Genomic DNA, 15,344 nt, shown 5'->3' on the forward strand with positions numbered 1-15,344 from the left:
AAGTCATGTTTAGTACTTAATATATTTATATAAAAATATTTACATTTTTCTTATTTTTTTTTATTTTAACAATTTTTGTTTATAACAATAAAACTAATAACAAATAAAATAAATAACCTATAAAAATGTGTTGCTCAATAAAACCAGAATGTTATGAACACAACTTTCACATGTATGTAGTTTGTTTAAAGCGAAAATATTATATATGTGTTTTATGCCCTTACAACCTCCTTAAATCGCAATATTTCTATGTTGCTGGCACACGTCAACCGCAGCTACAGTGACAGCGCGAATAAACGATGAAATTTTAAGAATATCTATACAATTCCGATTCGTTAAAAAAAAATACACGCAAAATTTTCGTGGAATGCACGCACACGCATAATGATCAGGTGTTGCGGGGAAAATTACATAAACTTCTGCTTTTAGCCACAAATCAGCTACCTCTGAGTCCCGTGCAGATTCAACCATCGCCGCCTTACTACAGACAGCCTAGTCAGGACGATGGTAGAAAAGTAAGTGACTATTTTGTTTTGCGCGTCTGTGATAGACACAGAGATAAAATGACATCTCAGTATTAATACAATCATTTGTATTATATGTTCTGCTGAATAAGTAGTGCAAAAAGGACTTGGTACATCGTAAGAATCGATCAACTGAAAACTCTTATTAAATGCATTGTATATACCATATATAATACTCAAGAGTTTTCGACAATCTAAAAATAGGCTTTTGAGCTTCTTAACGGTTTATGTTTTGCTTTTCTTTATAAGAGAACTGCATGTCTTTTGTTGTCCTTAATGAAAGATATCGAGAAAAATTGAGTACTGAACTCACATCAGTACGAAGTTTTATTTTATTATACAATAAGTTTATTTTGCTTACAATGCGATGCTTGCTTAACGCGTCCAATCTCGATTACTTCACTAATTAAAACCAATACAAGTTTTTAAATATTCTGTCAGCAAACTGAGCTCTTTCCCAAACGGCACATTTGGAGTAGGTGAAATGAGGAAGGATGTACCTATAATACAGAGCACGATATTTTTTTTAGAGCGAATCGCCGTCGAGGAAGCGTCGTCGAATATCTCGCAACGGTGCCGTGTCTGGGATAGAGGTTCGGGAAACGACACCTCCAGCGCCGACGCCACCCCTGCATACAACTCCACCGCCTTGGGAATTCGGGGGTGCGCCACAACGACGCTCGCCCCGCAATCACATATCCACTCGCGGCAGTCCGACGGTTAGGAATCGTTATCAGCGATACACGGAATCATTAGGTTTCTCTTATCCGTTTCTGCCGGGACACAATCCCCACCAGAACATTCACAATTCCCATCATGGCCTTCACAATTCGCATCACAATATCCACGGTTCCCACCCTCATGGTTTACACAATTCCCACCACAACATCCACAATGCACATCAGGCACATCCCCATCCACACCCGGCGGCTGGTGGTACTGGACATCATCCCACGCAGGGTGCAAACGCACCCGTGGTCGTCGACGTAGGTCAAGTCGGCGTGTCTGGCTTGGGGGTCGCCGTTAGTGGAGAGCCACTGTGGCATCCGCAAGCGACTGGTTACAGAATTCCATGTCAGCTTCACAGTCTATACACACCTCACGGAACGCATCCGTTCGGACACTCGTGCCAGGTAGATCGACAATAAGTTTGCCCATTATGAACGATCGAGAGAATGAGTTTTAATTTTTGCTGGGTACACAATTCTTTGTTCTTATTTACTGCATTCGGTTATATCTTCGATCAATGTATTTTTATAAAATAAATCCTATTTTATTGTATGTATTGTTTAGGTGACGCATCATCACAGTCATTATTCCGCTGCTCATCCAACACATCCGAATCACGGAATTGTTAGTTCTTTGGTGGGTGCCGCTCCTAGAGGATACGCGCCACCTGCTGGTGGTGTCGCAGGGCTACATACTGCAGGTCCACCGCCCGTCCACACTGATTACACCACACATCATCAATTGTCTCAGCAGGTGAACTAGAAAAATATGTCCTAAGACAGTTTTTAATCTTAACTCTAGAATGATACACATGCACGCGCGCGCACATACACACATACACACCAAAACTGTTTATTTTCTTCTCATAAAATTCTGAGAATTTTTAAAGAATTTTTTTTAACACCGTATTTTCTCATGTTGCCAATAAGAAAATGCAGTACTAAAAAGTTAATAAAAAATTCTAAAAAAGTTCTTAGAGCTCTATGAGAAGAAAATAAATAATCTTTTCTCTTGCTGTTTTTCTCTGTAAAGTTGACAGTATTTGAGTAAAAAATTATTGAAGATCAATATTTGACAATTTTTAGTAATTAATATCTTGTTAACTATTGCGAAAATTGCAAAATGGTAAGGATCTTTCGACTCAGTTTAGTCCGCTTTATATACACACGAGTGTTTTGTCAGAACTTACCGGACACCCTGTATATATTATTATTAATAGAAAAGGTACAATAAGAAAATGAATTTTTAAAAAGCATTTTTTTTTCAAAAATTTATATTTGTTGAAAAAAGTAAGATAAAAGGTATCACAAATAATGCTCTGAAAACTAGAAATATTAAAAGAAAAAAAATTTGCCAAACGTTTCAAAAAATATGTAACACACTCTTGAATATGGCATACTCACTAGGAACTTTGTTTGTTATTATTAAAAGACCATTTGTTGATATTAACACATTAAATTAACCAATTTTCAAAATTATGGAAGTAATAATCTTCAAAAGAAACATTAGTCGCTATTCATAGTGTCTCGTTAAGATCGCCCTAACTCTGATCTTAAATATCATCCTAAGATTATTCAATCAATAAAATAATTCTACATTTGGGAATTGTACTTCATGCAATTTTAAATAAGATTGGATTGTGAATATCGCTCTTAGACTATTATGGAAAATGCTTCTGCATGCAATGTCTAGTTTTTAAAAATAGTAATGGCATTATTTTGAATAGAAAATATTCTCCTGTTTTTTTATCAATATATATATATTGCAAAATAGTAGAGGACTTTTCAACTCAGTTCAGTCCGCTGTACCTGCCCACGAGAGATTATACAGTCATTACCGGATATCCTGTATATTGAACATTGAATATTACATACAAATTCTCCAGAAAAAATTTTCATTAAACTACAATATTTTTACGTAATTACTAATGTTCTTTTTTTATGTTAATATTTCTAGAGAGAAGTCGAGCTCGAATTGATAGAGTCCCATCATCACCATAGAGTGGGCGCCGCGGCTGGTGCGCCATTGCCGTTACCACACTCGTATTCTCCACCGGCTCTTACGCAAGTGACGACACCGCCACCCATATTCTTATCGGAAACGCGAAACAGTCAATTGGAAATTGTACAGAATAGAACTCGACGATTAACATCCAACGTCTTGCGACGGCCGAGATTCGGTAGATGGAGGAACACAACGCAATTACCTATGGCTTATCCGGGATATTTATTGCACTTCTTGTGCGTAAAGCTTAGGCGTATAATTATAATTCTTAAGGGCGTACGAAATGCTAATTTAATCCACACGATAATATTTACTTATAGAGCGATGTTTAGCAATCCACCACTGTCCCCCTACAATCAGGCTGAATTGTCCTCACCCGACTCGGTCACGGAGAACTATGAGGCGTTACTATCCTTAGCTGAAAGACTGGGCGAAGCTAAGCCGCGAGGTTTGACACGCGCGGAAGTCGAACAGCTGCCCTCTTACAAATTCAATGCAGAGACACATCAGGGCGATCAAACCAATTGTGTCGTGTGTATGTGTGATTTCGAAGCGCTTCAATCTCTACGTGTTCTGCCGTGTTCTCACGAATTTCATTCTAAGTGCATCGATAAATGGCTTAAGGTGAGTCACAATATTTCTCTTGATTTTAACTTAATCGAGATATGTTTTAATTACATTCTCCAAATGTTAATTTCATTATACAGTCTAACCGAACGTGTCCAATATGCCGCGGCGATGCCGGAGAATATTTCGGCAATAGCAGCAATTCTGATTGACGTCAAGTCGGCGACGTACATTAGCGCGAAACGTCGCAGCCATCAAGAACGTTATTATTACGCGTTACGGAGATGCCAGTCGCCGCATTGCTGCTATTTTACACGAATCCATGCCATTAAACATCCGCGTCATCTTGTTCGAGATGTGCCGCCGATGTAAGGTGTTCATCGTTGGTGATCAACGATAAATCATCTTTCAACTGTTAAAAATAACGATGCTGAAACTGGCTGAAAAGTGATGAGAATAGTTGTGAACGTATGATCTTGTACTGGAGTGTCGTGCATAAGCTGAGATATCAAGCTCGAGAAACGATGCAGCATCTTTCCGTCTTGCGTTTAAGAGGAATAACAAGACGCAATAAAAGCAATTTAGTAAAACGACAAAGTAGTCAAGAGATTCAACGTTCCGTTAGATTACGGCGCATTTCCTATCAAAAAGAACAAGCGGAGTAGGATGTTACTTGGTTCTTGTTTATAATGCTTCAATTAATATTTTAACGCTCATTAATTATTTGTATCGCTACTCTGCATAATCGAATTTATGTACATAAAATAGTTGTATATGCAGACATTGCAACTTTCCATTAGTGTTCCATTTTTTAATAGTTTGTCTTTCAATCCAGCAATTGTATATATTTGCATACACACCTTTATACGTGTGCGCGTACAAAACCAGTGTTAGTTTTGTTTGGACTTAACCAAATGTAGAACACGAATTCTTTTGCAATAAAAAAAGTGTTTATCGTCAGGTAAGGGAAAAAATTGTAACTTCCTACTTATAGGCTCTTGTGTCTTTGTAGTGTGTGTGTATATATATATATATATATTTATTATATTATAGAAATGTATGTAAGTGAAATTAAAATTAGTTGGCACCCTAAGTGCTATAGGTAGAAATTGTTGGATTATTGCACCAGATGCCACGTAACTATTTTATAAAATATCTGTAGGTTCATGTCTAATCCGAAATTTGTTTCTCTCTCTCTTGCGGCAATTAATTATTATTATTTTTTTTTATCTAAGTGTGCTTTAACGTATGTTATAATTATTGTGTTGCGCACTTTGTAAAGTGTGATTTAAACGAACATCCAAACAACGCGTTAATTTCGAAGAAGAGGATTGCTTTTAATCGCAAGAGAGATGACCTGGCGCATATAATGGTTAAATGCACCCAAAAGAAAAAAAAATGGTAAAAAATAACGTAAGAGAATATCGCTTCTGTTTCCTGCATATCTACCTCTAATAGAAGAAACGAGACGATTCATATTTTTTTATATACACATGTCATAAACAATAAACATACATATAAGTAAATGGAAGAGCGACCGGCTAGGAAACGAGATCTAGATATTTCGACACATTCAAAGAATGATAAATTAAGACTAACTATTGTATAAAGAACTTTTGGAAATAACCAAACGCCCTAAATATAATCTCGCAATTGAGAATTTAATTGGATTACGTTTAAATTTTTCAATTGGAATTGAAAATATGTTCTACGATATATATAGAAACGGTTACAGCGTAGATCGAATTTTGCCACGAAAAAGTTGTGTGCTTTTAGTTGATTATATATAACGCTTCTTTATTTAGATATACTCTTATATTAGTGTCGGCGAATTGAGAGGATTTGTTTATTAGTCTTGTTATTTTTAAGATGTTCAATATACATTGTTAGCATATATTATTGGCAAGATATGAATTGTTGAAAATAATTTTTTATGTTTCAAAATTAATAAAACTGAGGAATAATGCTTCGTTTTGGTCCATTTTGGCGTTTACATTATTTTTTTCTCGATACGTTCCTTTCTGACAAGCAAACTTGCGTTCCAATTCCTCACGCTAATCAAAGGGAAAAGTTTAGAATATGTGCTCGTGCTGTGAAAACTCAATAGTCATTTCCAGATATAATTCATGAAAATTAATGTAGCTCATTGCGAGATTGCACACACAAAGTAACAATCGCAAAAGACGAGCTCCAGCGAAATGCAATTGGCGATCTGTTTGAATTAAATATTATTCAATAGATGCGCGTGTTGTGTTGCGTGCGTGTTGTATGCGTGCATGCGTGCGAAGAAAGATTTGCTAAGATGCGTTTGCTTCTGTACAATATTTTTTTTTCAAATGTAATACAGCGGAAATCTCTATAGAATCTGCACATAGGTATAATATTGGATTAGGGAAAAAGTCTTTTTACAAGTTGGTAAAAAACCTTTCTCTATCAATATCTTTATTAAAAATTATTAAAATTTAAATTAAAAAAAAAGAATTTTAAAGCTTGTGAAATCTCTATTTTCGAATAATTACTGTACTTTTTGAATTTATGTGAGTTTTACATATAGAAAACTACGAGCTGAAAAAATGAAAAATTTTCTTTTCACTTTGTAGGTCTATAGCGTGCCCAAAAAAATGTTTAACAGATTTTCGACTATCTATCGTGAAAGTTTAAAGCTTTCCCTATAAAATCGTTTTTTTAAAAATGTTCCTACGATATTTTGTTCCTGAGTTACTCATTGATTAAGTAAAAAGGAACATTCTTACTTTATTGTTCGTAACTCTGTTAAAAATCACCGTATCGCAATTAAAAATACAGATTCTTAAAGCTGAAACGTTGCAACGTTTCAGCTTTAAGAATTACACCACTTGATATTACTTTAAGAATTACACCACTTGATAGAGTGCTCTTGACAGACATGCTCTATCAAATGGTGTAATTGCCAATTTAAAAAAAAAGAATATATATATGTGTTGCTAAAAAAGTCTTTTTACCAACTTGTAAAGAGACTGTTTCTCTAACCCAACTTATGCCCAGATTTATAAAATACATCGACGTTGCGTTTCATTAGGGGGGGTAGAAGATTTATATCATCAAATTGAAAATAAAATTTGCGAATTTATTTCAGTGAAAGAAATAAATGAACACGGTTCTCTATTTAGATGTTGTTTACTACTACATTTGACACGTAGAAAATCAATTTGTAATATACAACTTATTAAAAGTATAGGAATTTAGATAGATTAGATTCAATGTACAAACAAAGAAAAGTCTAAAAAAGCTGGACCAGAAAGTAGCAAATTGCTTTCTTAGAAGTCACGAAATTGTGGCAAAAGATGCACTCAAAATTTTCGAGTCTGTCTTTATTTTTAATAAGATCTGTATTACAAATTAATTAACACATTAATTTTCTACAACTTAAATATAATAGTAAATAACATTTAAACGGACAACTATATATACTTACTCCTTATCCTCGAAATAAATTAGAAAATTTTACCTTCACACAATTTGACTATAGAAATCTTCCTGTGTTCTCTTACACTTTAGTAACGTTAATTACGATATCAAGTGTTTTGCAAGAGAAGTGCTATCTGTTACAAACTGTAATAAAGCGTAACCAGCCTCGCGAATCCCCCTAATGGTTCTCTTCTTTTATCGTTTTATCGAGTTAAGTAGTCCCGTTTAAGCACACTCGAGATGATCGACGTTACCATGAATTATCGTCAATTTGAGGGGAAAATTCGCTCGATAATTTGTCGGAATGCTGCCTTCCGGATAGAACACGCGTCGCGTAACCGAAACTCCCTTACATTCCGAGCGCTTGGAAACTTAGACATTCGAGAAAGAAAATACGCGGAGAACGCGAAAGGCGTCTCCGTTCATCTTGTATTTCCGACTTCTCATTGCGTGCCTTTCTGTATCCACTCGTGAGAACGTGCGTGCTTGTTTAAGGTAATGGATCTGACCACAAAAATTGTCGTAATACTTACTTAGAAACTTAAGTTGTAGACGTAAGTAACTCACAAACTTTCACGTATAACGTATAACTTATTGCCGTCTCCAAGAGACATACGCCAAAGCTTGTGCGTTACCTACGTCTACAACTTAAGTCTTTAAGTAAATGTTACGACAATTCTTGTGCTCAGATCCAATGGCACATAGAAAAACTTAAGACGTAAGACTTAAACAGTAAAGGGTCCTCTACATAGAAGTCGTAAACGGTCGTAGAGTCTTAAGTCGTAGGAAACTGACCAATTCTAATTGAATATTCTCCTTATATTTGATTGTGATTGGTTGGTTTCCTACGACTTAAGACTCCACTACCATCTACGACTTCTATGTAGAGGACCCTAAAATAAATCGAACAACCATAGTCCAGACCATAAGACCATAAAGGTCTCTTAAAGCAAGGTTGTGGACCTACCCTAATGTGAGCATAGCGAATCTAACATGTTAATTTCCTTACTGCTTAAGTCTTACGTTTTACTGCTTAAATTTTTTTGTATGCCATGGCCCTAAATATTTTTATGCGTCAGCTCCTAAAGGGAATGATCTGTCTTTCACATGACCACGGAGCACACACAGAAAGGGGGAGAATATGTGTTAAATGCGTGTGTGCGATCGAAATTTACATTTTTATATTCGACAAATGTTTAAGAATGCCGACGTATCGGAGATATCTTGTTCAATGTTTCATGAATGCGTTAATAATTCCCCGATAAAATGTCTCCGACTCGTATTCTTGCTCTCACTCGTTACACGTTCAGCGTTAAACGCAACCCACCCATCGCGGATGTCTCGTCCTTAACTAAAGAAACTCGATATGAGCGTGAGATAAAAATTGCGAACGATGAGGGGAGATTTAACTGCGTTCAGGATCGATCATTTAAATGTGCGCCGCAAAGCAACATCACTATGCGCGTCATAGAAAAAACAAACTTCACAAGCGAGCGTGTAACGTGCGCTAGAACAGTGTCCACCTGCGATTCGCTGTTGTGCCGTGAAACGGCACAACAAGGTTTCTAGATGACTCCTTTTAGCACCGTTCGACGTTTTAATTTTAATTTCATTTCCCCTATGTATACGCGCATATAATGAGAGATCGATGTTCTTTCGCAGATTGACATATATGGCAATAATCAAATTTTATTTTTTGTAAGGAACTTCGGAAGATCAATATTTTCGATTAGAGAATTGACATGCCTTCAATACATGTATATTGGTCATGAACAAACACAACCTTCTAAGAGCGATATTTTCGATTTCATAAAAAAAAGACTACGTATACAAATTTTATATGTATATAAAATATATAGGTATATACGGTATTATATATTATTTTAATTTCGAAAAGGGAGTTTACAAATGATGTATAGGGTGAGTCTGATAAAAGGTTTATCATATCTTTTTCGAAAATGGTTAGACATAGGGGGAAAATATCTATTATCAAAATTGTGAGATGAGTAGGGAGACATATTTTAATAACCTTGAATAATCTTAAAAATGTCCTTGGATTTTTTTTACTACCAAAAAAATATCTTTTAACGGGAAGGAGTATTTTTAAGAGGATCCTAAAACCGTTTGTATTAAATCATGTAATTTTTGTATATAACAAATACTTTTTTTCTCTTTCACAGATTCGAAAATCCTTTTCCAGGATTAAAGTATACGCATTAATACGTGTTTGTGAGGTGAGTTTATACTGAGAAAGACCAAAAATTTTGAAATTGATATATTTTTTTTATTATTTCTTAGTATAACATGGCGTCTCAAGCTGTCAACTCGTGACAACGTTTGCTTGATACGAAAGTTTTGCAACCTGTACTTACGAAATAATAATTCACAAACACGTAGTTTGCACGAACAAATAACGTCGAATTCTTAGAATTAGACTTTGACGCTTCATCGCGACAAATTTGTTATACGAAAATTAATACGAATATGCGACTGCGTGTATCATAGGTGCGTGAGATATTGGTGTGGTACTTGTGGTAGTATATAAAAACATATCGATGCGTGGCGCGCGGTGCGACTTCGACCTCTGATAACTTCGTCAGAGTTCGAGCTTCGCTTTAAGTTCCCCTTAAAGGGATGCTGGGGTGCCCTGTTTTACCAATGAAGTATGATTAATTCTCTTCGACTCGCGCGCGCGTTGCTTTTAATTGCACTTACGGATTGGAAAGTCCTTCTCCACAATTAAAGTATTGACAACAACACTGGCTGCCAGCTACAATTTAATACGAAAAATGAAAGAAAATAAAAAATTGTAGTTTTGTCACCGGCTCCTGCAGTCAACTCCTGTAGTCACAATATGTGCTACGTATAAGAGTTTCAGATTTTATCCGTTTAAAATAAGTAGCCAGCAGCCTACAGAAAATCTCGAAGAACAATACTATACCTGTAGAAATGAGTTAGGAGCTTTAGTATAAGAGAAAAGAATCGCCAAAATTTCGTTCGTATGCTACGAATAAAATTGACGTAAAGCCATGAAATCGAGCAGTATTTTAGTTGATCTATTTCTAAGAGATGACGTTGCAATATGTTAGATAAGGATAGATGAATGCGTTTGAGCGAGACACAACGATATATAATAAGTATAAGAATGAATGAAAGATGTCACTATTATCGAATTTGGAATTTAAAAAAGTCTATACTATCGACTTCGATCAAGTTCGGTCGTCGATCCAGCATCCCCTTAAGTCATTCTATCGATAGTATTCAATTAGATGAATATTTTCGTCAGGGTTGGGTAGTAACTAGTTAAAATGTTAAAAGTTTAAAAAAATAGGTAAAAAGTTAAAAACTTTTAACTTAACTTAGTTAATTTTAAATGCATTGATTTTTAACTTAATTTAGTTGCTTTTAAACTTTAACTTATTAACTTTTTTAAATTAAAAATTTTTTTATCTCTCTTAATGCTAATATTATTTTCTTTTAAAATCAAACATTAGAGAATTAATTTAGAAAAAGTTCAATGATTTTATGATGAGAGATCTATAATAAGAGCTACACTATACGACATTTTATTGACTCGCTAGGTTTTATCAATTCCCGCTTATATTTAAATCACACTAATTTTAGGTATCATAAACGTTATATTTCAGAAATATAATTCTGAAATGATCCTTAGATGAAGAATTGTTATAGAACAGTATGCATATCCACCCATTTTCTAAATTTTTACGTATATTTTTTGTAACAAATATCTAGTCGATGTAGTCGAAACATGCATGAGCAATCGTTTCAGAAGTTAAAGAAAGTTAGATACAGGTTAAAGAAAGAGAAATAAAGCAAATATATACCCTTCCCTCTCGTAAGGTTTTTTCTAAAACGTCTTATATAGTGTGACTCTTATTATATATAAGTAACTTACATGTGACTATAAAATTAAATTTACCTAATAATCTATATTTGTACGTGTTATTTAAAGTAATTTCATTTTAAGAAAAATTAGGAAATTCTGATCTCAAAAATAATTTTTTTCAAAATTATCTTCTTCTTAAACTTAAGTTAATTCGATCTTAACTTAACTTTTATTAAGCTAATTCTTTATTTCTTCAACTTTTAACTTAATTTTATTAATTTTATAAGCCAATAACTTTAATTTAATTTAGTGTTTAAAAAAACATTAACTTACCCAACCCTGATTTTCGTATTAGTTTTTTTTTTTTGAAAATTCAACTATTTTCGGGATATAAACTAAACAAAATCAGATTATAAGTTAAAAACAAATTTTTTTATTATTGCAGTAAATGTTTAAAATATTCACCATGTTAATCTATACGTGCTTTTAATCTTTATGTAAAACATGTTTGGACTTTTCCTAATTCTTGAATCGTTATTTCGCGAAAAATATTTTTTATCCTTTATATCATGTTTTCCGTAATAACGACATTTAAAATAAGCCGATTCTATCACTTTTCACTTTCAACGTCCTACCACAGGAAACGTGATAAAACAATAAAAAATCTAATTCTTGAATCATTATTTCGTAAAAAATATTTTTTACGAAATAATGATTCAAGAATTAGAAAAAGTCCAAAAATGTTTTTCACAGAGACTACAGACACGATTATAGATCAACATAGTAAACGTTTTGAATATTTATTGCAATAACAAAAAAATATGTTCCAAACTTATAATCTAACTTCTTTTAATTTATGTCCTGAAAACAGTTAAATTTTGGAACAAATACTTTAATATAAAGGTATTCAGCTAATTAAGACATCATAAAAATACCCCTTCTCATTAAAAAAACCCTTTTTTATTGAAAAAAACCTAAACACCTATACACGCGCGCGCGCGCGCGCACACATGCATTTAAGATTAAGCGAGGTCATCAAAGTATGTCCCCCTATTTATCCTACAATTTTGATAATAGATGGCATCCTATCTCTAACTGTTTTCGAGAAAACATGGTGAACTTTTTAGCAGACTCATCCTGTATATGTATATACAGGGTATTTGGAATGTAAATGTCAAAACTTCGGGAGCATGTAGGGAATCGATAAACTAAGAAAAAAACAATATATAATAATATATTATAGGATCGTATATGTGTGATAACATAAACTATAGAAATCAAGGCCTTAAACGGTCTAGCTGGATCTTAATGCTTGTATGATTCTTATGTGAATTTATATACTACGTGTGTAGTCCCCAGAAACGCGCGCCGAAATGATTTTTCGGTCTTGAAACGCTAACTCTATTAAACTACCACAGTAATATCACGAATTAAATTGACTAGCAATTTAACAAATTTTTTTATGCTTATTCCCATCTTCGAAACGATCTTAATAATGTTGAATGACATATTAAAATCTGTAAATAATTAATTCTTATTGCGAAAAATATTACCTCGGCCGGGAGTCGAACCCGGATCTCTTGCATTCCGTGCGAGCGTTTAAGATCTTGATTTTTATAATAAGAAAAAAAGTCCTGTAGAGATTTGCTCGTTTTTGCTTCGTTTCGAAGAAAACTGTAAAAAAGACAAAACGTTATTATTTTGTTCTCGCACTGCCTCTGAAGTATTAGGACGGAAGAAAGATAAACTAGTGCAAAAGTTCAGCCAAAAAGAACAGGCCTATTATCGTCGCTGAAATCATGCACAAAAACAATAATAATAATAATTCCATTTTCAGTAAAAAATTTTTTTTTGTTTTCATTTCTGCCTTTCTTCCGTAAATTCGTCGGTTACTCGTCAGAAGTCATCGAGTAAATTACTCCTGTCACAATATGCCGTGTACATATTCTAACGTTGAATATGCTGATATGGTTTTCGTGTATGGCTTCTGCGACAAGAAATCAACATTTTGAAAAATATCTACATTAAGTGAATAAATACAATGTGAATAAGTAATGAAAAAGTAAACAAAAATGAAAACTACGTTTTGTCTTTTTTGCGATTTTCTCCTAAACGAAGCAAAAACAAGCATATCTCTACAGGACATTTTTTCTTAGTTTATCGATCCCCTATACACTCCCGAAGTTTTGACATTTAAATTCCAGATACCCTGTATATACACACTGAAAAAATTTACTAAATCTCAAAACATATTTTTTTAATAGTACTAAATAAACATTTACAATAAATAAATATTTACTTAATAAAAAATCAAATTACGATTCTTGTACCAAATAAATATAGCGCACATTTGTTATGACAACAACATAATTAAAAAAAAAAAGATTGTGCGAGTTACTTATAAAAAAGAAAGAAACATAAAGAAAAAAATATACTTTAGAAGTATTTACATACTCCTAAAGTATATTCTTGTACAATCAGTTATTACATCAAATTTGCATTTCAAAATTGAATATATAATAATAAGTTTTAATGATTCAAAATATTTAAATTCATTTTTTAACCACTTTTTTTGGACATTGTGACTTGTGTTGTAGGAAACAATCGATATGTTTACATTTAGTAAATATTTACTTAGAGAACTATTCAAACAAATATTTATTAAAATTTAATATATTTTTTCAGCGTATTATACAAAATATTTTATATATGTATAAAATTTGTATACAGGGTGATCCATTTAAATTGAAAAGTTTAAATATTTTATTTATTTTTGAGGATACGAAAAAATGTTTTAGGAAGTGATTTCGAGGGGGATGTATTTAATCATGTTTTTTTCTTGGTTTTTTAATAACTGTGTTTTCTATACATCAATTGGTTCATCTCATTATTCTGTTCATAAAAATAGGTACGATTATAAAAAAAAAAATAGTTTATGAGATATTTAATATTTCATGTCAAATGTGTCAGAATAAAGAATAAAATGTCTAAAACTATTGATTTTTGATATTTCTACCTTAATACTTTTATATGTAAAATAATTGGAGGGATTATATATGTGAAAAAAAATCATATAATTTCATTTTAAAAAATAGAGATGATCTTCGTATCTTTTTGGCACTATCTAAGGATTTGTTCGCATCGCATGCTTCAACATGCTCTTATCACAGCTATTACTCACTTCAACGAACGCGTTGGAATGAGTTGGAGCTACGACAGGAGCATGTTCGAGCATGTAGAGATTGTAAAGCATGCGATGCACATAAACCTGTAGAAAAATACAACGTAATTAAAAAATACAACTCCTTTGAAACCGTTCCACTTTCATCTGAAATATTTTTTCGTATCATCAAAAATAAATGAAATTTAAGGTTTTTGATTTAAGTAAACTATTCTGGATGTACTCTTTATCTTAAATTAAATATACTTTATATATATATACACACACACACACAGGGTGTCGGCGCTGCCGTCGCTGTCGAGTGAGGGCGCGATGGGCCGTGCTACGAATTCACGGATTAGACGACAATTTCCATAAAAGTAGAGGGGATAACGTTGGCAGCAACAAAAATTTTCTAGGTAAAACATTTCAATTTCTACGAATTGGTTACACTGTGTAAGTAGAAGTCAATTTGCGAAGTTTGACATATGCGAGCGCGCGTAATATAAAACGATTAAGATTAGGAAAGTCAATACATTTTTAAAATGAAGTTGAAGTATAAAGATATAATATAGTGATGATTAGATTTCTTATGTATGACATTTAGAATATATTTATTATTTTTAATTGTTAAACGTGCTTTGTATTCTACATCTTTATCTTTACGGAGGGAGGAGAGGAGAGAGAAACTGCATTATCTCTATTTATTATGATGAAAAGTATGTCATACATGGAAAACCTATTCATCACTATATTATATCTTTATACTTCAACTTCATTAAAAAAATATATTGATTTTCCTAATCTTAGTCGTTTTATATTACGCACGCTCGCATATGTCAGATTTCGCAAATTGACTTCTACTTACACAGTGTAACCAATCCGTAGAAATTAAAATGTTTCATCTAGAGGATTTTCGTTGCTGCCAACGTTATCTCCTTTACTTTTATGGAAATTGTCGTCTAATCAATTCGCGCGGCGCGGCTTCATCGCACATAGGCTTAAATGTTTCCTTTTTTAATTCGAAAACTATAGTAAATATCTCAAAATGGTATAAGACTTTTTG

The 15,344-nt window shown here is 33.2% G+C and overlaps 1 protein-coding gene across 1 annotated transcript in view; it reads left to right on the top strand.

Moving 5' to 3' along the window:
- mura (ring finger protein murashka) overlaps window positions 1–4,825 on the top strand; it is a 26,812-nt gene extending 21,987 nt beyond the window's left edge. The window contains 6 exon segments of the mRNA XM_018514665.1: window positions 430–515; window positions 1,055–1,657; window positions 1,818–2,006; window positions 3,210–3,493; window positions 3,578–3,881; window positions 3,965–4,825. Coding sequence (XP_018370167.1) covers window positions 430–515; window positions 1,055–1,657; window positions 1,818–2,006; window positions 3,210–3,493; window positions 3,578–3,881; window positions 3,965–4,036 — 1,538 coding nt within the window. The 3' untranslated portion in view covers window positions 4,037–4,825.
- Window positions 4,826–15,344: the final 10,519 nt, after the last annotated feature.

The sequence above is a fragment of the Trachymyrmex cornetzi genome, unplaced genomic scaffold (genome assembly GCF_001594075.2).
Source record: "Trachymyrmex cornetzi isolate Tcor2-1 unplaced genomic scaffold, Tcor1.1 scaffold55, whole genome shotgun sequence".
Classification (NCBI taxonomy): domain Eukaryota; kingdom Metazoa; phylum Arthropoda; class Insecta; order Hymenoptera; family Formicidae; genus Trachymyrmex; species Trachymyrmex cornetzi.